This window comes from Amphiura filiformis, chromosome 3, assembly GCF_039555335.1.
Source record: "Amphiura filiformis chromosome 3, Afil_fr2py, whole genome shotgun sequence".
Classification (NCBI taxonomy): Eukaryota; Metazoa; Echinodermata; class Ophiuroidea; order Amphilepidida; family Amphiuridae; genus Amphiura; species Amphiura filiformis.
In genome coordinates, this window is record NC_092630.1 from 17299467 (window position 1) to 17324085 (window position 24619).

General features: G+C 37.9%; 1 protein-coding gene across 1 annotated transcript in view; it reads right to left on the reverse strand.

Moving 5' to 3' along the window:
- Positions 1-24619, reverse strand: part of LOC140147101 (uncharacterized) — a 31871-nt gene that overhangs the window by 4983 nt on the left and 2269 nt on the right. Inside the window, exons 2-7 of the mRNA XM_072168876.1 lie at positions 15538-15807; positions 5357-5683; positions 3389-3646; positions 1888-2211; positions 1243-1500; positions 89-412 (exon numbers count right to left, since the gene is read on the reverse strand). Of these exons, the coding sequence (XP_072024977.1) occupies positions 89-412; positions 1243-1500; positions 1888-2211; positions 3389-3646; positions 5357-5683; positions 15538-15807 (1761 nt within the window). The remainder of the gene's footprint in view (positions 1-88; positions 413-1242; positions 1501-1887; positions 2212-3388; positions 3647-5356; positions 5684-15537; positions 15808-24619) is intronic.

Here is a 24619-nt window from a genome sequence, read left to right on the forward strand (position 1 = left end):
TTGTTATATCCGGAGAAAAATATACTTTAGTGTGTAGTCTGACAATGTGTGTAGATAAAATCAACCTAATAGCGGCAAAGATACTCACATAGTCTGAAGTACGTAAATGTACAGGTTGCCGTATTACCAAGATTATCAGTTGCAGTGACCGTTACTGTATTGGATCCACATGACAGAGTATTCAAAGAATGCGTTGGTTGTGTAGATTGAATTGTCGTCAAGAGTTGGTTGTTAACTGCTGGAGTTACATCGAAATTGCTGTATCTATATGCCAGCTGAACGTTAACATTGTTGGGGAAACTCGTGAGTGATGGACTGTTGAAGCTGACTTGAGATGAGGGGTTTGGAGACAAAGGATTAAGACGGTTTTGAGCGAAAGCGTTGGTTGGATCCGGACAGGCTACCCTTGGTGCTGAAAGCAAAAAGTCATAGTTTTATTAAATTTTATTGCCAAACTTGACTCTTAGTTTTCAATTAACAAGTTGACCTACAAACTACTAATGGGCGCAATGCAAAGCTTATCAATATGGAAATCTAAAGTTATTTACACAGTGGACACTAAGATCGAGTACTAGATCCATATCGACTGAAAACGTCTAGTGTATATGACTCCGAATAGCCCAACAGTGCTCCACGTGTCAGATATTGAGGCTAACGATGTACAAGAGTAAATGGGATGAAAGTTTCCTCTCTTGGTAAGCATGGTAAGCAATCAAAGGTTATGAGAAATATGAATTGTAAAACACATCAGGTATAATTCTATTAGCTGCAGCATATGGAGGTGAAACTTGGGCACTCAAAAAAAACGAGACAAGCAGCGGCTTCAAAGGTTGTCAATAACATTTGGGACGCGTCATAAACCCATCGTAAGTATGGCAAGACCACACCCATGGTATGTCTTCCATATAATTGTTGCTGTAATGGTTTAGGACTTTTTATAGGTAAATGGACTTGAAACGTGCAACAAAAGTAATAGTAATATGTAATCGAATTCAGGTGTTTAAGATATGTTCTTAACATGGATATATTTTCCGATTATTTCGAGACAATCTAGCATTCTGTTTTGTTCAGGATCCGTTTTTTTTAGAATTCGCGCCTAATGGGATAAACGACAATCAGACAATTGAACGATGAAGTGGTCATACGGTGCTGTTACCTCATCTATGCATACACGTTTCTAAACGTTGTGAAAAAAGGTTCACTTGTTTCTGAACTTTGAAAAAGCATAAAACTAAAGATTACCTCCTGTAACAACGTAGTTGTATGTACAAGTCACTGTATTTCCATTTGTATCTCTCACAGTTAAAGTTACCGTATTTGTTCCTACTTGGAATCCCTGTAGAACGTGTGTCGTTGCCTGATTGAACTGGAATGTACCAATTGTTTGACCATTATTGGTGTATGTATAGGTTACCACAGCACCGGTTGGGAAGTTGAAAGTGGGACGAGCGAAACTGGTTGATGTTTGTGTCGAACTTATAGGATTCGGGCAATCAACACCTGTAATTTAATTAATTAATTAATCAATTAATGATAATAATAATGATAATAATAATAACAACAACAACAACAACAACAACAACAACAACAACAACAACAACAACAACAACAACAACAACAATAATATGTGTTTCAATTTAATTTTCCAGTAGCTGTTTATCTTGCCTATGAAAATGATGACTTCTTTTTCCCGTTATAAACGTACACGTCGTCACATTTAACGAAATATCGGATTTTTAATGGGGTGAGATGTTGGTGTATTGTAAACGTCCTGAGAATGTTTGGCAAAGAACAGTGTTTTGTTATATCCGGAGGAAAATATACTTTAGTGTGTAGTCTGACAATGTGTGTAGATGAAATCAACCTAATAGCAGCAAAGATACTCACATAGTCTGAAGTACGTAAATGTACAGGTTGCCGTATTACCAAGATTATCAGTTGCAGTGACCGTTACTGTATTCGAGCCACATCGCAGATTATTTAAAGAATGCGTTGGTTGTGTAGATTGAATTGTCGTTAAGAGTTGGTTGTTAACTGCTGGAGTTACATCGAAATTGCTGTATCTATATGTCAGCTGAACGTTAGCATTGTTGGGGAAACTCGTGAGTGATGGACTGTTGAAGCTGACTTGAGATGAGGGGTTTGGAGACAAAGGATTAAGACGGTTTTGAGCGAAAGCGTTGGTAGGATCCGGACAGACTACCCTTGGTGCTGAAAGTAAACAGTCATAGTTTTATTTAAGTTTATTCCAAAACTTGACTTTTAGTTTTAAGTTAAGGGTGTACTACACCCCTGGCGAATTTTGTGCCTATTTTTGCATTTTTCTCAAAAATTATAGCACATTGGTGACAATTAAGATATGTATATTATAGGGGCAAGGACTACAACTACTGCACTGAAAATTCAGCAACTCAAAGGCAAGTAGTTATTGATTTATTGATCAAAATTGGTTTTTCCTCATTTTTGACTGTAATTCCAAAACTGTTGTCTGTGCTGAAATACAATTTCAAGTGCAGTAGTTGTAGTCCTTGCCCCTATAATATACATATCTTACTTGTCATCAATGCTCTATAAATTTTGAGAAAAATGCAAAAATAGGCACAAAATTGGCCAGGGGTGTAGTACCCCCTTAACAAGTTGACCTACAAATTACTAATGGGCGCAATGCAAAACTTATCAATATGGAAATCAAAAGTTATTTAGACAGTACTGACACCAGTGGCCACTAAGATCGAGTACTGGATCCATATCGACTGAAAACGTCTAGTGTATATGGCTCCGAATAGCCCAATAGCGCTCCACCTGTCACGATGTAGTAGTGTAGTAGAGTAAATGGGATGAAAGTTTGCTCTCTTGGTAAGCATGGTAAGCAATCAAAGGTTGTGAGAAATATGAATTGTAAAATACATCGAGTATAATTCTATTAGTTGCAGCATATGGAGGTGAAACTTGGGCACTCCAAAAAAAACGAGACAAGCAGCGACTTCAAAGGTTGTGAACATTTGGGACGCGTCATAAACCCATCGTAAGTATGGCAAGACCAACCCCATGGTATGACTTCCATATGATTGTTGCTGTAATGGTTTAGGACATACTATAGGAGTATAGGTAAATGCACTTGCAACATGAATAGTAATGTAATCGAATACAGGTGTTTAAGATGTGTTCTTAACAGGGATATATTTCGAAACAATCTAGCAACCTGTTTTATTCAGGATCCGTTTTTTTTGTAGAATTCGCGCCTAATGAGATAAACGACAATCAGACAATTGCACTGTGAAGTGGTCATATGGTGCTGTTACCAAATCTATGCATACACGTTTCCAAACGTTATGAAAAAAGGTTCACATGTTTCTGAACTTTGAAAGAGCATAAAACTAAAGATTACCTCCTGTAACAATGTAGTTGTATGTACAAGTCACTGTATTTCCATTTGTATCTCTCACAGTTAAAGTTACCGTATTTGTTCCTACTTGGAATCCCTGTAGAAAGTGTGTCGTTGCCTGATTGAACTGGAATGTACCAATTGTTTGACCATTATTGGTGTATGTATAGGTTACCACAGCACCGGTTGGGAAGTTGAAAGTGGGACGAGCGAAACTGGTTGATGTTTGTGTCGAACTTATAGGATTCGGGCAATCAACGCCTGTAAATAGAAAACGTTCTTTAATTTAATAAATAAATAAATAAATAAATAAATAAATAAATAATAATAATAATAATAATAATAATAATAATAATAATAATAATAATAATAATAATAATAATAATATAAATGAAAGTCTCATGCCAAAGAATGTCTTGTAAAAAAGATTAGTAAAGGTATCTGTAGCAGGCTAAGTGCTCTTTAGACATGTTCATGTTAGAAAAGGGAGATTTAGCTGCATGTTTTTGTACGTGTAGCGGCTTCCTAATTTGTACCTTAAGAGGGTACTACACCCCTGGCCAATTTTGTGCCTATTTTGGCATTTTTTTTTGGTGACAGGTAAGATATGTATATTATAGGGGCAAAGACTACAACTACTGTACTGAAAATTTAGCACCTCAAAGCAAGTAGTTATTGATTTATTGATCAAATATTGGTTTTCCCTCATTTTTGACTGTAACTCCACTACTGTTTTCTGTGCTGAAATAAAATTTCCAGTGCAGTAGTTGTAGTCCTGCTCTATAATATACATATCTTACTTGTCCCTAATGCGCTATACTTTTGAGAAAATACAAAAATAGGCACAAAATTGGGTAGGGTGTAGTACCCCTTAACATGTTTTTAGGGGTGTTAAGAGGGCGTGAACGTGGTTTGTAAGAGACACAGCCATCAGAAAAGGACTAGCTCAGATCGCGCGCCAAATAAGTTAACGTTTCAGAAATTACAATATTTTCCCAGATTTGAAAAACCATTTAGGCAGAGCTGGAAATAGGAGCCGTGAGAAATGTAATAGTAATGCTTTATAAATTTATTACTTAATAGATCAGTCAATAAAGCAATCAATTTTTTTCAAGTAATCAACACTCAATGGATAAATAAACCGAGGAATATTACTTCTTATCCACCAAATAAATAAATATATGTTGTAAACGTCCAAAGATTGTTCGGCAAAGGAATCACAACTGTGACAGTGATTTGTTACACAGGAAACACAAAACATGTTATAATTTGGGTTTTGGTGTTAGTAAAAACATTTTTATAACATTAAATGTCGGGTTATATGAAGGTCATGAAAATGGTTTAAACATTTTGTATGAAAACACACTGCAACAATATTTTTCAAATGTTTTAAAAATGTTATTGTGAAATATTGTTCGCAAGCATTTATTACGTGTTGATGACGTTAAACGCCAAAAAGAGGAAAAACCGAGATCAAACATAACTAGTTGAAACCAATAAATGAATTTCTTTGCAATTATTTAATTCTTATTTCAAATTACTACAACTCAAATTAATAATGTTTAAAATATATTCACTAATTAAAGACGTGTTGACGACCAGCCAGCTTGCAATCAACTGACCCAACAAGGGTGGGGCAGTCTGTGCCAAGCTGGACTAATCGTCAATGCCCCGACTCCTAATGGTAACAAAGGTTAGGTTAATGACGTCATGGAGCTGCCATCCGATTATAATAAAATCGGGCACGGAGCTCATAACATCAAATATGTTTTTGAATATTATGAAAACCTTTTATACGCAGTATATACCCTTTATGTAACCCGACATTTAAACGTTTTCTGGCCACCTTTTCTAACCTTTCTCAAATGATGTCGTTTTGTGTTTGCTGGGCAGAGGAACTATACTTTAGTGTGTAGTCTGACAATGTGTGTAGATAAAATCAACCTATTAAATAGCAGCAAAGATACTCACATAGTCTGAAGTACATAAATGTACAGGTTGCCGTATTACCAAGATTATCAGTTGCAGTGACCGTTACTGTATTGGATCCACATGACAGAATATTCAAAGAATGCGTTTGTTGTGTAGATTGAATTGTCGTCAAGAGTTGGTTGTTAACTGGTGGGAATACATCGAAATTGCTGTATCTATATGTCAGTTGAACGTTAGCATTGTTGGGGAAACTCGAGAGTGATGGACTGCTGAAGCTGACTTGAGATGCGGGGTTTGGTGACAAAGGATTCAGGCGATTTTGAGCGAAAGCGTTGGTAGGATCCGGGCAAGCTATTGATGCTACAGCTGCAATTAATGAAGTAGAAAACTGATTACCAAAACTATAAACAATCATAAGACGGAAAGTTTATATAATGACTACCGCTATGACATATTAGATTTAAAGGCCCATTAAGTAATTTGCTCATCTGGACGATCGTAAAAATCATCAAAATTCAGCTTTTGGTACCTTTGTCATTGTCATAGATCCCGGTCATAGATGTGCTAACATAACGTGCTAGTGGTTGAGACGAAAGCCTGGTATTTAAGACAAAGTAAGGCATTTTATATGAATCTGTAATTTATATACTGACCGTATATAAATTAGCTAGATGTATTTAAATGGGGCTTCGATTTCGTCAATACTGCTGTTTTCTTCGATTTTTTGCCAAATTATTCATTTCAAAAATACCAAATGACAGTTTGAATGACCTTTCTTTCACTCTTAAGCAATTTATAAACAATTTAATTTTTTACACTTTGCGCTTGGATCACTGAACGGGTCTTTAAGGGTTATGATTAGGTTATTGTTTGATATCATCATGATTCCCTACATACACTTAAATGATTACGAGAATACTGTGAACCGGTTATCGTAGTTATTATGTGCCACACGTGAGTCTCCGAGAGCAGGCTTGGTAACGACCAAGGCAAAAACGATTTTGCACTGTCAAAACTTCGATAATGTCGCCCTCTTTGAACTTGCGATAACACTGGCGGTATAGGATACGCGTCACGTGACGTTTGAGGCTGGCAAAAATACAAGGCTGACAGCCCCATTCAAAATAGACGGTTAGCAATTATAAATTGAAAAACAACATACTTATAGTGGGGGTACACTGTCGTACCCCAACGGTTTTAGAATAAGAAAATTCTGCTTTGATACCACATAACCAATTTAGAATTGTTTGTGAAGATTTCATGATTATGTGTTAAACTAATGGCGACGTCAAAAATGGCGATATCGCATCAACCACCACCTGTGATAACACTTCGAAGATCATAGCGCTCTCTGTTCGGCAGGCTGCATGCACTTTCGCTATCTATACATGAACGATTTAACATTTCGCGACATATGTGTGTATTTTATCATGATTTGTGTTTTGTATTAGTACAATTTTCTGTCGGAGTTTATCAATATTTTAAATTTGTAGTGCATATTTATTTCATTTGACTTTTTTTTTTTAATACATGTGTCTTTCATGGATATATCATTTAGCTCAAGGTTTGAAAAATACAGGTGTATATTTACTTTCTGATATTTTCTAGACTTTGATATTTATTATTTTGAACTGCATTTTGCAAACTCTGCGTGCAATAATATTATCTGATTGCTAGGTCTGATTGTCATCATAATGTTTAAAAATTGTACTACTCTGTTGATTAGTCATCAATGTTTATGTTTTTTTATTCCAATATTACGTTGTAATAATTTAATTCAGTTGCTATCCAACCACTTTGGCTACATAATGTTTACGTAAAAACATTCTTGCAGATTAATAAATCCGTTTAGCAAATAAAAATTTGAATTACGTTCTGGACGGTTCTGGTGTACCAGAGCGAAATTACACACAGTGGACTATCATGGAGCAGTGTAATACACATAAACATGCATACCTCACAAGCGCCAAATCGGAATTCACGGGAGAAGTTAGCAAGCAGTCGATCGATGAACTCTGAATAAAACCGGGTCGACCCGGTTTTAATATAAAAAGTACAATTTTACTGTTATTAAACCACTTCAGGCTTAGTCTTTTACGGGGTATTTTAGTACACCACTGGGCATTATAATTATGCAAGAAGTAGAAATCCGAGTATTGAGGACGTCGCTGTGAAGCAAATCACACATTATGGCTTTAAGTTCTACCTTCTCTCCTATAACTTTGGTTTTGTACATGGTAGCTTCTTCAAACTAGCATGACTATATATTGGAATGTCATCTAATATACAAATGGGAGCACCTTTGTAGGACCAAAAAACTTCCATCGGAAACGGGAGAAATCGGGAAAACATTGCTTTACATGAAAATATGGGTGTAGTCCTCGTACAAGATTAACTCGATATGGAAGCGTTATAATTATGCTAATAATACTAAAAGTGCATTTTAATTTTTTAACATTAGGCCAAAAAAAATTGTTTGTTTGTCCTCCACAGCTTTAAAAGAGGACGTGCGGGCGGCCGGATTTTTTTTTTGAAATTTTTTTTTTCGGATTTGGCGTATTCCTGGACCTAGGTAGAGCTAAATGCTACACTCATTCATGGTGACTTAAAAAAACAACATTTTGTTTCTTAAATATGCAGTTAAAAGTTATAATTTGTGTTCATGTCATAGTCTTTTAATGATTTCAAATCCAATGTATTTTGAATCACTAAAAATAATAGACTATGACATGAACACAAGTTGTAACTTTATAATTGAAGACACAAAATGTTTTGGGACCTTTTTAATTTTCAACCATGAAAAATCTTAGTATTTAGCTCTAGCTAGGTCCAGAGATACTCCAAATCTGAAAAAAAATTGAATTTTACTTAATTTTATATAAAAAAAAATAGAAAAAAAAATATTGGTCAGGCCTTAATCTGAGGAGCGGGCGGTGGAGGACAAACAAACACTTTTTTTTGCCTTATACAAGGAGAGTTACGAGCGCCAGAGACGAGAGTGGACGTGTTTTCAGATCGCTCCGACATGCACGATTTTTATCCCTTTTTATCCCACCTTTTACTCGCACATCTTAGTTTATTTTACCTAAACTTGTAAACCTTAGTCCCTTGTGAACTTGTGGAGCACATTTTTGATGTTTAAATTTACTTTGGAACTCTGAAATTCTTGACGACTTTGTTGCCTGCCACACCCCTTTTCTTGCCGCGAAACCGCCATGTTGTTTTATTCATCTGGACTACATGTACTGTTTGGACTTTCACTACTTGCCACAATACTTGCCAATGTTGATAATGGGAGTATCAACGTAGTAATGAAACACCAAAACTACGGTAGGAATGTTCCATTTTCTTATCCTTGTACCGAGCTCTACCATGCTGTTAGACCAAGAATGCAAACTGTGTACTTTATTTCGTTTTCATGTGCATCCCGACCGGGATTTGGGAAAGGAGTAAAACATTTTGTGAACCCTCAAAGACTACCAAAGGGGCTTTATGCTACTGTTTTACTAGTAAATCTGCTTAGTGGAGATATAGAACTAAACCCAAGCCCAACCAAAATTTCCCTGTGCCATGTGTACATTTTCTGTGAAGAACAATGATAAGGACATGCAATGTAATGGATATGATTTGTGGGCGCATACGGACTGCACCGATGTTTCTGATTTATCCTATGAATACCACCAACAACAACAAGATGAACTTTGGTATTGCCCATGTTGTGAAATCATGAACATTCACGAATCATCGTCCCGTGACCATAGTTTTGTTAGTGTGTCTAGTGTTAGTTCTGAAAATCCTATGGCTGACATTACTCCTGCGTGCACGTCATCACCTAAAACCACTGGTCGTAAAAACAAAAACCAGGCCAAACCAAAACAACCTAGATGTAGAAGCTTAATCGTAACAATCATAAACTTTCAGAGTATTGTACAAAAGGCTTCTGAATTCCATGCCTTCATTGAGAGTAAATCGCCCGACATAATACTCGGCACTGAATCATGGTTAGGCGAGAAGCATTTCTCTTCAGAATACTTTCCCAGCCATTACCGGGTGACAAGAAATGACAGAACCACCAAGAGAGGTGGAGGTGTGTTCATCGCCATCAAAAACACCATCCCGTATATTGAAAGAACCGACTTGATTCCAGAAGGAAGTGAACAAGCTTGGTGTCAGTTACAGACTAGCCCTGAAAACATTTTTATTGGAAGTTACTATCGACCCCAATCGCCACCGACGACCTCGACCTGTTAGACGAAAGCTTAAAGCAAAATTAAGCAAGAATGCAAATCACCCTACACTTTAGTAGGCGGAGACTTTAATATTCCAAATATGGATTGGAGCACCGAAACCATTGTCCCCCATGGTTCCCTTCAAGAAAAAATAGTCGATATACGATATCAGAGACGATCACTGTATGGATCAAATTGTGACTTTTCCAACACGTAGAGATGTAAGCGGGACAGAAAATTTCCTAAACCTCTGCCTCACAACGCGTCCGTCGTATGTTGCCAATGTTTATCCCTACACTCCTTTTGCCGACCACAGTACTGTTATGGTTGAAATAAAGACTCAGACTCCTCTCCCTGTGAAACCACCAAGAACTGTTTATCTCTGGAACAAAGTAGACGAGTTAAGTATTAAGAAAGATGCACAAGATTTCACTAATGAATTTCTGGATAGCAAACCGGAAGACTTGACTGTAAATGAAAATTGGTGCACCTTTAAAAATGCTATTTCCAACTTGGTCAAGAAACATGTTCCAAATAAGCAAGTTAAAGGACATCAACGCCCGCCCTGGTTTACACAAATCCACAAAAGACTTTGTAGAAAGAAAGAACGCTACTACTTGAAGGCCGTGAAGCACAACGACCAGAAACACTGGGACAAATTTAAGACAATTAGAAAAGAAGTTGACAAGGAACTTCGAAAAGCCAGCAGAGAGTATGTTGCTGACCTTTCCGCCGCTGAAGACACAAAGAAATTCTGGAACTACATTAGATCCCGTAGAAAAGATAATGTTGGCATTCAGACATTGATCGGAAAGATCGGAAACGAGACATTTGTTGACGACCAATCCAAAGCTGATAAACTAGCTGACCAATTCCAAAGTGTGTTTTCAATTAAAGATCCCAATCTTCCTTCATTACCAACTAGTCCATACCCAGATATCCCTGACATTGAAATCACCGTTGATGGTGTTGAGAAACTTCTTTCGTCGCTTCAGACAAATAAAGCTGTTGGGCCGGACGAACTTCCAAATGCTGCATTGAAAATTGCTTCAGCTGAATTAGCACCAGTTCATTTTTGAACAGAGTTTGGACCAAAGCACATTACCTGACGACTGGAAGAGAGCGAACATTTCACCCATTCATAAAAAAGGGCCAAAGTCAGACCCGGCAAACTACCGCCCCATCTCGCTGACTTGCGTCTGTTGCAAGCTGATGGAGCACATCATTGACAGCCAGATTATGAAGTTTCTCGGTTGTACTTCAGCCTGGAAACCAGTCCTGAGCGGTGTGCCTCAAGGCACAGAGTTGGGCCCGCACCTTTTCATTTTGTTTATAAATGACATCGCCGATGCTGTTGAATCGACCACAAGACTTTTTGCAGACGACTGCATTATATATAAAGCCATCAATTCATAAGAAGAAGAAAGTTCTCTTCAGTCCGACCTCACACGTCTTGTTAACTGGTCCAAAAACTGGGGCATGAGATTTAACGCATCCAAATGCAAAGTAATGAGGGTGTCCAGGAAAAGACAACCAGGTTCTGCGAAGTATTCTATGCTGGGTGAAACCTTGGAAGAAACCGCGGAGGATAAGTCCCTCGGTGTTTTCATACAAAATAACCTGAAATGGGACAAGCAGTCGCAACATGCTGCAAATAAAGCAACAAAGATGCTAAACTTTGTTCAGAGAAACTTTCATCATTGTTCCAAAACTGTTAAAGAAAACCTGTTCCAAACCATTGTTCAATCACACTTGGAGTATGCTTCCGCTGCTTGGAACCCTGGTACGAAGAAAAATAAACAAATTCTTCAGAAAGTCCAACGAAGAGCAGCTCGGTTTGTGTGCAGCGACTTTAGGCGAAAATCAAGTGTCACAAAAATGCTCACCGATCTTAAATGGGACCTCATCGAAACCAAACGCCAGACGCTACGACTAACTACCCTTCATAAAATCATCAACCAGGACATCGACCTCGACGCCGACTTATACACCAAGAAGAAAGCATCCAGATCCAGACGAAGCCACGACAAGCAATTCGAAGTGCAACACCACACCTCCACACCCTACATCCAGTCTTTTTTCCCCGAAGCCATTTCCCTTTGGAACGCCCTTCCTCAATCTTCAGTTGACATGCCCACCTACGCCACCTTCAAGACTTCCATCCAAGACCACCAACTTCACAGCCCCCGTTAGACCACCGGACCACTCTCGTCAACTTCCAGTATAGTCCCTGGTGGACTCTTCGGGAGTGATTTCTACAAGGTACAAGGTACAAGGCATTATACATGCTTGGGGACCATCTGTTCTTTTGAGAGCTGAAAGTTAAAAATAAAGACACCCGACCACTTTTTGTCACTTGCCTTTTTCAGTGATGTTCAATTACCAAGTGCCATTTCCATGACAGGTTTAAAATGCCTCGAATTAGCCCATTTTGCTAATACAGACAATTTCTGCATAATGTATTTTGGGCATTTTTGTCATTGTACATAAGTTTCTATATTTTTATTTTCTTTTTATTGTTTATCTTTAATTTTTACTTTGCATATACAAAACCAGATAAGACCCTTGGTTATAATTATGGAAAATATGAAAGGGCTACTATTTGCCGAAACTGAGATATGAGGGTGGAGGCAGAACTTTTTGAATGACACTCGTAATTTCTGTCTGTCTGTGAGTCTGTTCGCCCTTATTTTCGATATTGACAGGTTGCATGCTCCTCGAACTTAGTGGGTAAGTGTGACTTGGTTCGAGCCAGAGCAAGTCTGGTAGTGGGTAGAGGTGACTTGGTTCGAGCCAGAGCAAGTCTGGTAGTGGGTAGGTGTGACTTGGTTCTGAGCCAGAGCAAGTCTGGTAGTGGGTAGGTGTGACTTGGTTCGAGCCAGAGCAAGTCTGGTAGTGGGTAGGTGTGACTTGTTCGAGCCAGAGCAAGTCTGGTAGTGGGTAGGTGTGACTTGGTTCGAGCCAGAGCAAGTCTGGTAGTGGGTAGGTGTGACTTGGTTCGAACCAGAGCAAGTCTGGTAGTGGGTAGGGGTGGCTTGGTTCGAGCCAGAGCAAGTCTGGTAGTGGGTAGGTGTGACTTGTTGAGCCAGAGCAAGTCTGGTAGTGGGTAGGTGTGACTTGGTTCGAGCCAGAGCAAGTCTGGTAGTGGGTAAGTGTGACTTGGTTCGAGCCAGAGCAAGTCTGGTAGTGGGTAGGTGTGACTTGGTTCGAGCCAGAGCAAGTCTGGTAGTGGGTAAGTGTGACTTGGTTCGAGCCAGAGCAAGTCTGGTAGTGGGTAGAGGTGACTTGGTCTCGAGCCAGAGCAAGTCTGGTAGTGGGTAGGTGTGACTTGGTTCGGGCCAGAGCAAGTCTGGTAGTGGGTAGGTGTGACTTGGTTCGAGCCAGAGCAAGTCTGGTAGTGGGTAGGTGTGACTTGGTTCGAGCCAGAGCAAGTCTGGTAGTGGGTAGGTGTGACTTGGTTCGAGCCAGAGCAAGTCTGGTAGTGGGTAGGTGTGACTTGGTTCGAACCAGAGCAAGTCTGGTAGTGGGTAGGTGTGACTTGGTTCGAGCCAGAGCAAGTCTGGTAGTGGGTAGGTGTGACTTGGTTCGAGCCAGAGCAAGTCTGGTAGTGGGTAGGTGTGACTTGGTTCGAGCCAGAGCAAGTCTGGTAGTGGGTAAGTGTGACTTGGTTCGAGCCAGAGCAAGTCTGGTAGTGGGTAGGTGTGACTTGGTTCGAGCCAGAGCAAGTCTGGTAGTGGGTAAGTGTGACTTGGTTCGAGCCAGAGCAAGTCTGGTAGTGGGTAGGTGTGACTAAAAGAACTACCTCCGAAATGAGACAAAAATGTCTAGGTCAGTGTCAGTTTGGGTCATTCGGGGTCAAATTTCCATAGGTCTATATTGTCGCAGCCATGGACGAAATGGAGATAACAGACCGTATCCAAGCAGTTTAAGTCTCCGCCTTGCCCGATAATTAGGACCGATTGCTCCATTAAATGCTACAGGCGAAACTGTTACGCACGTACTGCGTTTTTTGCACGCGTGATAAAAACTGTAAAGGCCAGTTTTGGGTCAGCGCGTAGTATTATTGCAGGCTAATGAAATTTGGTGGGAACAACCACCCAAGCGAGACAAAAATGGCACGGTCAGTTTGGAGGAATTCGGGGTCATCCGGAGTCAAATCGCCATAGATTGTAGTAGGCTTATGACAAAAAATGTCACGGTCAGTTTGGGGTCATTCGGGATCATCTGGGGTCAAATAATTGCTGGTTTTCACCAGTTTATGAAATTTGGTGAAAACGATGATCTCTACAGACAATAAATTGACTGAAATCTACTACCCAAACAGGAATTCTTCTGTTTTTACGAACCGCGAAAGCCGTTAATTGCCTAGTTATTACAGGTTATAACAAAAATATTATACTATATAGAAAAAGGTATTAGGCAAACATGTCAATTTAGACACTGGGCTAGGAACCGAGCCCCCCCAACCTTATCCATATGGGAATTGAAATCAGGTTGTCTGCAAAAGGTCGACCCTGGGCACTTTTTTTTTTCAAAGTGGATGCCATAATTCTATAATGGCATTTTAATAGCAATTTGAAATCATTGTGAGATTTCCGTATTTTATTTTCTTTGCAAATATGGTGTAATATTGACTCAAGCCTATTTTTTGTAAACGAAAACCAATAATAGAGGGCGCCTTTTTCAAAATGGCTGCCAAAATGCCTTAAAAATCCCATTAATGGCATTTAAATAGCAATTTGAAGTATTGTGACATATTCTTATTTTATTTTATTTGCAAATTTGGTGCAATATTGATTCAAGCCTACTTTTGTAAACGAAAAACAATGATAAAGGGCGCATTTTCCCAAATGGCCGCCAAAAATGCCTTAAATGACTAAAATACACAACAGATCTAGCTATTTTTAAAGTTATTACCAAAGACTTTGTATAATTTTGCACATAAAATGACATTTTATTTCTTTCTTCTATTTCTCAACAAGTCATAGCCTGGAAATTATGCAGTACCTTTCTAAGCGAAATTGCAGTGGTATAATGTTTATTGTTACAGTCTGTATTATTATTATTTATTTATTTTTGGTTCTTAAATATTAAAACCTAAAGTTTTTTTTTTAAACTTCCGTGGTCGTGCCTGTGCGTATCGCGTACACGAGCGTAAATGCAAAAGCAATAAACAATCACGCTGATTGACTGATCAACGCACTTGACAACAAGCCGGCTGACCCATTGGTCTTCGGCGCGGCGCGTAGTAGGCGACCTTGTCACTTCTACGCGATCGCAATTCACCAGCGCGTAGCCGGACCACGGAAGTTTAAAAAAAACAACTTTACAATGCTAGAGTGATATATATATTTTAGAATTAGTGCTAATTGAATTTAGCTTCCAGAAAGTTTTAACTGATTAAGATTATACGAAGCAAAATTGAAATGTTTTTGGATATTTTTTGTTGATATGAATTTTTTTCTTTCTTTCTTTCTTTCTTTCTTTCTTTCTTTCTTTCTTTCTTTCTTTCTTTCTTTCTTTCTTTCTTTCTTTCTTTCTTTCTTTCTTTCTTTCTTTTTCTTTCTTTCTTTCTTTCTTTCTTTCTTTCTTTCTTTCTTTCTTTTTCTTTCTTTCTTTCTTTCTTTCTTTCTTTCTTTCTTTCTTTTCGAAATATGTACAAAGGTATAGGCAAAATTAATTTTCGGCTAAAAATTCTACAATAGTTGGAATAATTTCACAAGAGTGAATTGCAAATTATTGGGCCTCACCAAACCCCCTTTCTTCCTTCCTTTCTTTCTTTCTTTCTTTCTTTCTTTCTTTCTTTCTTTCTTTCTTCGAGCGTCTTTGAAATAACGACATAAAATATTGTGTAGATAAAGGATCAAAAAGCTACAAAACATTTATATTAAACTTGATTTGCAATACGATCCCATACCCCGACCTCGAGGTGCACCAAACACGGTGTCTGTACTGTTGAACCAACAAAATTGTTAACTAGCTTTAACTTACCAACACTTATAGCTCGAAATGTGCACAATGCTCTTTCACCAGTTGTAGTATCCATGATCGAAACACTGACAGGAGTAGAAACACCTGCCGGAAAACCTGTCAGAACATGGGACGGAAAATTATTTGCTGGTTCAGTTTGTGTTCTATCAAGGTACTGGTAAGTTATCTGAGTAATAGTTCCGTCTATCTGAAGCGTCCTCATCGGGGCTGAAATGGTTATTCTTCCGCCTGGCTCCACTGGTTTTGTTGCAGGGCACGTGATTGTAATGCCTGTCAAAACGAGAAAGCAAAGAAATAGGTCTAATTATTATTCAACTATAATTCTATTGTTATTAACTGTACTTTGGCCTACTTATTTCATTAAATCTTTATGTGTTAACTTAACAAAGTATATATTAATCCCGGGTATTGATAAAACTTCACAAGAGAACATTAACTATATTTATAAGTATATTATCAACAATAAAAGAATGACTAAAACTACCATGGAGCATCTGACTGCGATCCGTGTAAAACCCATTGTCACGTTTTCATGTAAATAAGCACTAAATGTCTCACTGTTATCGTACTACACTCATATGATATACCGCGTACCGTTATACTAATATATAACAGACAATTATTTCAATTATTGTTGATAATCATTTATAAATATATTCGATGTTCTCTTATGATAATCTTAAAATGTGTAGCTAATTGTTTTATTATTGTTGGTAATTAACATGAAGCAGTAATTAAAACAATAGCGCATGATATCACAACTCCTGTCCCATTCATCTTCCCAGTTGCGACCTTCTCTACCCACATTGGGCGTTACACATTAAAAAAAAATGTCCATGAGGAGTGACGCAAGTCAAGAACTTATATAGGTACCTATAGGCACTAAAAGACAACCACATGGGCCAATCAGTAGTTCACAGCAGCTTAGGACAACAAGAGTGAAGGGGTACAGTAACTTGAGCAGCAGACACATGAAATGAGATGCTTATGCACTCTGCTCATATTAAAGGATGGTGCGCCGTTGTCAGTTACATCTCCGACTACTCCATCTGGTAGGCTATTCCAAACGTGAACGGCAGTGTGGATGAAGGTCATGCCAGTAGATATGGTTCTAGAAACTGGTACGTACTGTGAGAGCATGGCAAGACATGGACAAGCTGGAGCGGGTAGCTCTTCTCTTGGTCATGTTGGTAGCAGTGCCTGGTAGGCACAAGCTGGTGTGCATTTAGTAGAGGACTGTTGCTGTAGCAACTCGACGTCTTTGACGGAGAGATGTGATGTTCTGCTCCAATGCATTGAAGGTTCTATTGTTCTATTGTGATTTGAGCGCTGACATATTGGAAAATGTTGCCAATCAATTTTCATGAGGATGTACATCCGACGTCCAGCTAATAAAAATGGGTGACTTGTGTTTGGCACTAGGCAGGTGTGAAATATATCTGATTGGGTGTTTGAATTACGTAACGCATTAAGGGATCTGGAATGAGCGTTTTGAGCGTTTCGACAGTATTTTTTTGTGGGACATGAGAGCACATCAGACATATCAAATTGCATTCTGAATACGAAGAACGTCTTTCTGATATCAAATAATTTTCATTTTTGAAATTCACGATATAATACAAATTTTATGACAAATTATTAAAATTTGATATTTTTCACATTTTGATATATAACAGTCCTCGAAGTAAAATATATCAATCTAATGATATATTCTTAAAGTGTATGAAAAAGTTTGACCTTTCATATTGAAGATATGGATTGTTTTCCCAAAAGACATAATGTTTTTGGTGTTTTGGGAAAAATTCATATCTTCAATACAAAAGGTCAAAATTTTCAATTGATCGTCGGCTTTTCATCCCACCTACATACACTTTAAGTATAAATCATCAGATTTATAAAGTTTACTTCGAGTACTGTTAAAATATCAATTTTTAATCATTTGCCATAAAATGTGTATTACATTGCGAATTTAAAAAATCAAAATTATTTGATATCAGAAGGACATTCTTCGTATTCAGAATGCAATTCGATATGTTTGATGTGCTCTAATGTCCCACAATAAATACTGTCCAAACGTTCATACCCCATCCCTTAAGGTTTTGGCATCACTGAATGGCTGCCTAGTGCTGTTATATGCTTAGATTCTATAATAATTATTATTATTTTCTTTATTCATTCCTTTCTTTTCCTTTCTCTGCACTTATTATTCTTTCTTATGCACACAATTAAGCAGTGGCGTAGATTTCTTTTTGATATGGGGGGGTAAAAAGTACCCGGTACAGTGAACCTTATGGTACAAATGCGCGCGAAAATTTTAGCATAGGCCTATTGAAACTAAACTGGGACAAAAGTGGAATTAGCGAAGCGCTAAAAATGGCATATTGTGGCTAAAATGGCCAAATATGAGGTTAATTTCGACAGAAACCAATACACAGGCGTCAATATGGGGGGGGTGATTATATCGACCATCCCTCCGATCTACGCCTATGTAATTTAGAGCACTGTGACTCTATCGCTCTCCTTCTCCCTCTCTCCTTCTTCCCCTCTTCCTTTCTTATTTTTTGTCTTCCTCCTCTCCCCTACAATCTCGATCACCCATCCGCTTCTCCTCTTTTCACCTATCGACCCCTCCTTCACTACCTCGATTGGCCCTAGCTTTTAAAAAGGATATTCGTGATATTAAGAAATCCATTTGATTTTATTGAACAGGCCTATAACTATGACAACAACATATAGCTGCGAAGTAATTAATTATACAGATAGACCTATAGACGAATCCATCGAGCTAAGTGATGATCAGAATTCAGTCGGCCAAGGGACCCGTCTGCACCAAACTGGTGTTGTTACTGCCCAATTGGGTGGATTAAATCAGCTTAAAAATCGATGCTGAATTGTATTGTGTTGTAAAACTTTCATCATTCTTTTGTCACATGTAACACGGGTGATGGAATGCAGTTTAATATCCCCGCCAAGGCCACATCATTTCACATTTTAGGTGGAATAGACCTAGGCGGACCTAACTATGGCTGCCATTGAGGTGTAGGAATGCGTGAAAATAGATTCGTCTATATACCTGGCAGCAATGACACGTTGTTACGGGTAATCGATCAGCAACTCTATTGACTTTATTTAAATGAGGCGCCTAAATTAAGATGGGTGTAAATAAATCTACATCGATGGTAAAGTGTGCTTTTGTGTGTATGCGACAACTCAAGCACACCCTTGGGTGCCATTAGAACAAAAGGTACCTCTCGTTCGTGTAGGCGCTTTCACGTGACTTTCATTTGATCACTTATTGCCCTATTATAGCTTTAATGCGCTGTCATGTCAGTAACTGATTTAATGGCGGAAGCCCTTGGTCCCGAACAAAAGGTACCTCTCGATGATTAGCTTGGCGGAAACTCAAATCGGCATCAAAAAGAACAAAGCATTACGTAATCTATTTTCTCTCCTTTCTATATATAACCTCCCTGTTCTGTTCTATAATCGCTTCCTCTTCGCTCACACCTATGATTCGAAGGACCTTCCTCATTCATAGGCTTATTCCATTATCACCAACAATACCCACACTAACAGTACTTTTCTTGTGGTTATGAAATAAAGAAAGAATGAAGTAAAAATCAAGATAACAAATAAAAAAATAAACGAATGAATGAATGAATGAATGAATGAATGAATGAATGAATGAATGAATGAATGAATGAAGATGAAAGAACGGAACGATGTCGTTGGCATTACTGTCTACATCGTTACACATAGGAGAGACACTCATATGCTAGCCTTCAATACATGTGTCCAAGTCACTGTGTTTATTTGTGGCAGAAGTGGCATTATGGAAGTATTTCATCTCTACCTATCTGACATTTTGACCCCAAACCCGTGAGAACTCTATAGACTCTGCATGTATGCAAGTGACGCCACTCTCCCATGTTATTTATTTGTGGCATAATACAGAGACATTTTGAAGGTATTTCGTTTCGGACCGAAAGTGACCCCTTAATGACCTTTGACCGCAAATCTGTGAACACCATATAAGGGGTTGTGCAATAATTACGAGCCCCGGGGGAGGGGGTAAAATCATTCAAATTGCTCACCAAAATTGCTCGCCTTCCCCTCTCGCTCCGCCCAAATATCTTTGCCCCAGGGTTCATAATTATTACACAGCCCCTAAACACTGGGTAATATCAAGGCAATGTTTGTAAGTGACATTATTTTCCTATATACGTTATTTGTGAGAGAAAAGGCATTTTGAGCTGAAATCCGTTTTGACTCTGTGGTTTCAGCAGACTTGCAACTCGTCATGTTTTGTTTGTTTGAATTTGTCGGCGCTTTCAAGTTCAGGTACTCCATTTTTTTTTATACCAGTACTATACACCTAGAAATGTTTTAAACACAAGTCTCCACATACATGACATGGCAGCCAGTAAAATTTTTTACTGACTCCCAGAATTTAAAAATGGGACCTTCAGATCACCAGATCGATGCTCTACCAAATGATTTATTGAATCAGATGTTGAGTAGGCCTTATGTTATTATCTGTAGGCCTTCAGCTCAATACTTTGTTTTATTTTGGAGAATTCAAATGCAAAGAGATATTGTGTATATAGACACCACATTAGGGAGCAAAGGAACCAAAAACACCATCCACGTAAAAAGTAATAATCTTTGTTATTTATTTAAATTACAGTTAGAGTTATTGCGTTTTTACTTATAGAGGCATGGCGTAGATCCCGGGGGATGGCCGGATAAATTCCCCCAATATTTTGCCAGGGGGGATGGTCCATAAAATCAACCCCCTAATGTTGACGGCTGCATGTGGGATTCTAATCAAATTAACCTCATATTTGGCTATTCTAGGCCCAAAAGTGCAATTTATTCCACTTTTGTACCATATTTCAACAGTTTAGCTTCAAAATGGTAACATTTTTCCATAAACTTATTCTGTCGCTAAAAGGTGCTGGATTACTATACTTCACACTAAATTTCCAGCCCCAACCCCATGGCAAAATTAATTCTACGCCACTGTATAGAGGGCGGTAATTATGACCCGATTAGGATCATCTTGATGCTTTGTGTGCTGGCCATAGGCTTCAATATAAAAGTTTTGAGGTATTTTCTTAAAATATCAAGAGCTATATCACGAACCACTGAACCAATACTATTCTTGTTTGTACTCATTTTTCATGCTGATTCCAAATATGGTCATGAAAATGTACAATTTTGGAAAATTTGGAATTTTTAGAGATATTTTGAAACTTATCGTCTGCAGTTAAGAATGTTAACAGGTTAGTCATACAATTAGCTTCTTTAAGCACCTATGCAATTAAAATTGTGTTGTGAACATTACAAATTTCCATTTTTGCGCTGTCACCGGATACACAATTTTAAGATCATTTGAATGATATATTATCATATTTATAGTCGCTAATCGTCTATAACCCCAGGGCACTCATTACATGTTAACATTTTGAGTTTTGCTGACAATGCAAACCGCGACAATAATGAATGTATGCGTTCCAAAATACATTTTTGTTCAGAAGTTTTCATGTAGGCATAACCTACAAAGAAAACACCAACATGAGCAAAATATTACAAACAGAATGTACGTGTTTAGGTTCCACGCCACTGAGTATGCCAGTCCCATGTCTACAAAATAGTCTTTCGAAGCGACTCAATTTACGAAAGTAACGGTTTCATTAAAGACATACAAACAAGAAACAAACATAAAGAAATTGGTGATCCTGTATATTTCGAACTACAGGATCACGAAGACTATAAAATGCGTTCAATCCAGAATAGCAGCACTCAAGACACAGACAGTATGAGAAATATTAGAAAACCTAGAATCGTTTTCAATCTTGGCAGTTGCCTAGATTCAAGCTTATATTAATACCTGGCACAAAATTTTCAAAACAGTTGCCCAGTGTTTAACCTATGGTATTGAGAATGTACAAACATTCTATTCTTCTCGTGCATGTTTTGCTATGTTTAGACCAAAGTATAGAAAAAACTTTTTGATAAACATTAGCCAGAAATAACATTTCCTTAATCACTGCATTGTACAGTAAGATTTTTCTTAGGCTTAGGAACCGAGAACTGAGGGAGCTCTCGAATACCCTTAAGGGACCGTTCACAAACACTTGTTGGGGGAGGGGCTGATGCAAAACGGGGGGGGGGCCCTGAAAATTTTTGACCATCCTAAGGGGGGGGCTGAAAAAAATGACCACAAATTTTCCTGGAAAAATTTAGTTTATATCCTTTTCTATGGGGTTGACCCATAATTTTCATGTCAAAAAGGGGGCGCTGAAATTTTCGAGGCCTGTAAAGGGGGGAGGGGCCTTACAAGTGTTTGTGAATGGTCCCTAAGGGTAGACGAGGTGTTGTTGGTCGAAGCAGCCACAAAAAAAACCCGATTTTCATTATCTGAATCAATATATTATTGAAAAAAACCCACTTTGATGTTTTGCAAAAGTTCTTCCTACAAATCATATCTACCAAAAAACGTTTCAAAACGTAAAAAGGGGCCAAAGTTTAAAAAATCTTTCCTGTGTGGCTTTTCACCCTTTTTAAAACTTGGTCCCATTCAGTAAAGTAGTAATAACATGAAGAACGAGTCCTAATTTCTACAATTAGGTTTAAGACTGTTCAAAAGCATAGGCTATGTATTATCAAAATCATTTGAAGGTTTAGGTTTTATTATATTGCGTGTTCATAGAGAGTAGTAGAGTATTATATATACTTAGCAAATTGACTGTCTGTCAACTTGCATATAGGCCCTACATCTGTACATGAGGCGCAGAATCGCACAAGACGATGAAGAATTTAACAAAGTGAGTATTTGCTACTTTTGCTTAAATCAAAATACATTATAACGTCTTTACAGAAAAACTTCAATCACGCACGAACATTAATTCATTTACTCTACAAAATGAACACTGACAACTAAGAAAACAAACAAGTAGCCTAAAGATGACTTCATATGGGTCTTTAGAAACTTTCATAAATGGGACCAAGTTTTAAAAAGGGTGAAAAGCCACACAGGAAAGATTTTTAAACTTTGGCCCTTTTTACGTTTTGAAACGTTTTTGGTAGATATTAATTCTTTTTTGAGGTAAAAAAATATTGCGCAGTAAGTGGGTTCTTTGTAGCCATGCGAGGCGAACTAGTTGGATATCCATATTTCGCGGTTAATGGTTCTTTGTAGCCCTGCGGGGCAAACTAGTTGGATATCCATATTTCGCGATGAGTGGTTTTTGAAGCTTCGAGGGCAAACTAGTTGGATATCCATATTTCGCGGTTTGTGGTTCTTTTATTTGCTGGGGCAAACTAGTTCGATATCCTCATTTCGCGGTTATTGGTTTTGACGACCCGTAACCACCCCAATCACCTGCATGGGGTAAGAATTATTAAAAAAATTAATAGCTGAACCCAATAGTTCAGCGAGGGACTGGAAACGACATATTGATGACTATTATATAGAGTGTATTCAATAAACCCAAGCAGAACGAGAGCTGCTAAGTAACAGTTATCCGACCCATAAACACATGCATGATCAGACAACGAGTGTTCAATTTCCTCATAGCTTCCCACGTTGTACACACGTCAGTCGAATTTGGCGGTGTTGGTTTGTTAGCCCTCCAAGCTATAACATCGTTCACTTTGTGTTGAACTTTGTATGTGGGCCTCACTGTAATAACATAAAGATCAGTCTGATCAGTGTGATATCATTTCAAGATGTCACTTTAAAGTTTGAACACTTGACGTTTTTCTTTTTTGAATAAAATAAATTATTAAACAGATCTAATGTCTTAGAAAATAATTTATATAAATCTCATTATTTGGTGCAGAAAAAAGTTAAGAGTCCCACGTAACATCGCATGGTAAAAAGTGAAAAGTAATTGAACAAAATGGTGTTGTTCTACGATGTTTTAATATACACTGACGTTTCGTACAAAAGTACTTTATCAAAGTGAGCAAAAACAACCGTGACACTCCCATCACGCGCCACTACAACGAGATTCCCCATATTCCGTCTGATCTTAAAGTCACTGGCCTTCTCCAAACCTCAGGTTCAGATCACTAGCGTTGGTTGAAGGAACAACATACAATCAATCAATCAATTTATTTCATCCATTCATATACATGACGGCACCCTTGTTGGCCCTGATAGCATCGGACTTAATGTCCAATTTTCTGCATTCAAACTTTAATTTCCTTTTTTGGTCACGCCCTGCCCATTTGGTAGATCTTCATTCTCTCCATTATAGCAGTTTTTGTATTTCTTTCTTTCTTTCTTTCTTTCTTTCTTTCTTTCTTTCTTTCTTTCTTTCTCCCCTTCTTTCTTTCTCTCTTTCTTTCTTACCTCCTTTCTTTCGTTTTTCTTTCTTTCTATCATAGGCCTACTTTCATTTATCCTTTCCTTTTTAGTTCTTTTTCTTTTCTTTATTTCTTTCTTCTCTTTTCATTTTCCTTCCTTGCTTTTTTCCTTTCTTTCATTCTTTCTTTCTTCCTTCCTTTCTCTCCTTCTTTCTTTTTTTTCTTTCTTTTTCTTTCTTTCTTTCTTTCTTTCTTTCTTTCTTTCTTCCTCTTTTTTCTTTCTTTTTCTTTCTTTCTTTCTTTCTATCTTTCTTTCTTTGATTCTTTCTTTCTTTCTTTCTTTCTTTGTTTCTTTCTTTCTTTCTTATTTTCGTTCTTTCTTTCATAGGTCTACTTTCATTCTTTCCTTTCCTTTCCTTTTTCCTTTCTTTATTTCTTTCTTCTCATTTCTTTTTCCTTTCTTTCTTTCTTTCCTCCTTTCTTTCTTTCTTTCTTTCTTTCTTTCTTTCTTTCTTTCTTTCTTTCTTTCTTTCTTTCTTTCTTTCTTTCTTTCTTTCTATTTTTCTTTCTTGTTCATTCTTTACTTTCTTCCTTTATTTTCATCAGTCTCTCTTCCTCTTTCTTTGCATTTCATTTAATATCTATAGTTTGTCTGCGACCGCTTTCGCTCGCGCTGCTTTAATTTGCGTGTTGCGCCATTTCTAGTACGCACCTTTTAACATCGCGTTTCTCATTTTTGTTTTCCGCGCTCGCAGACATTCTCTAT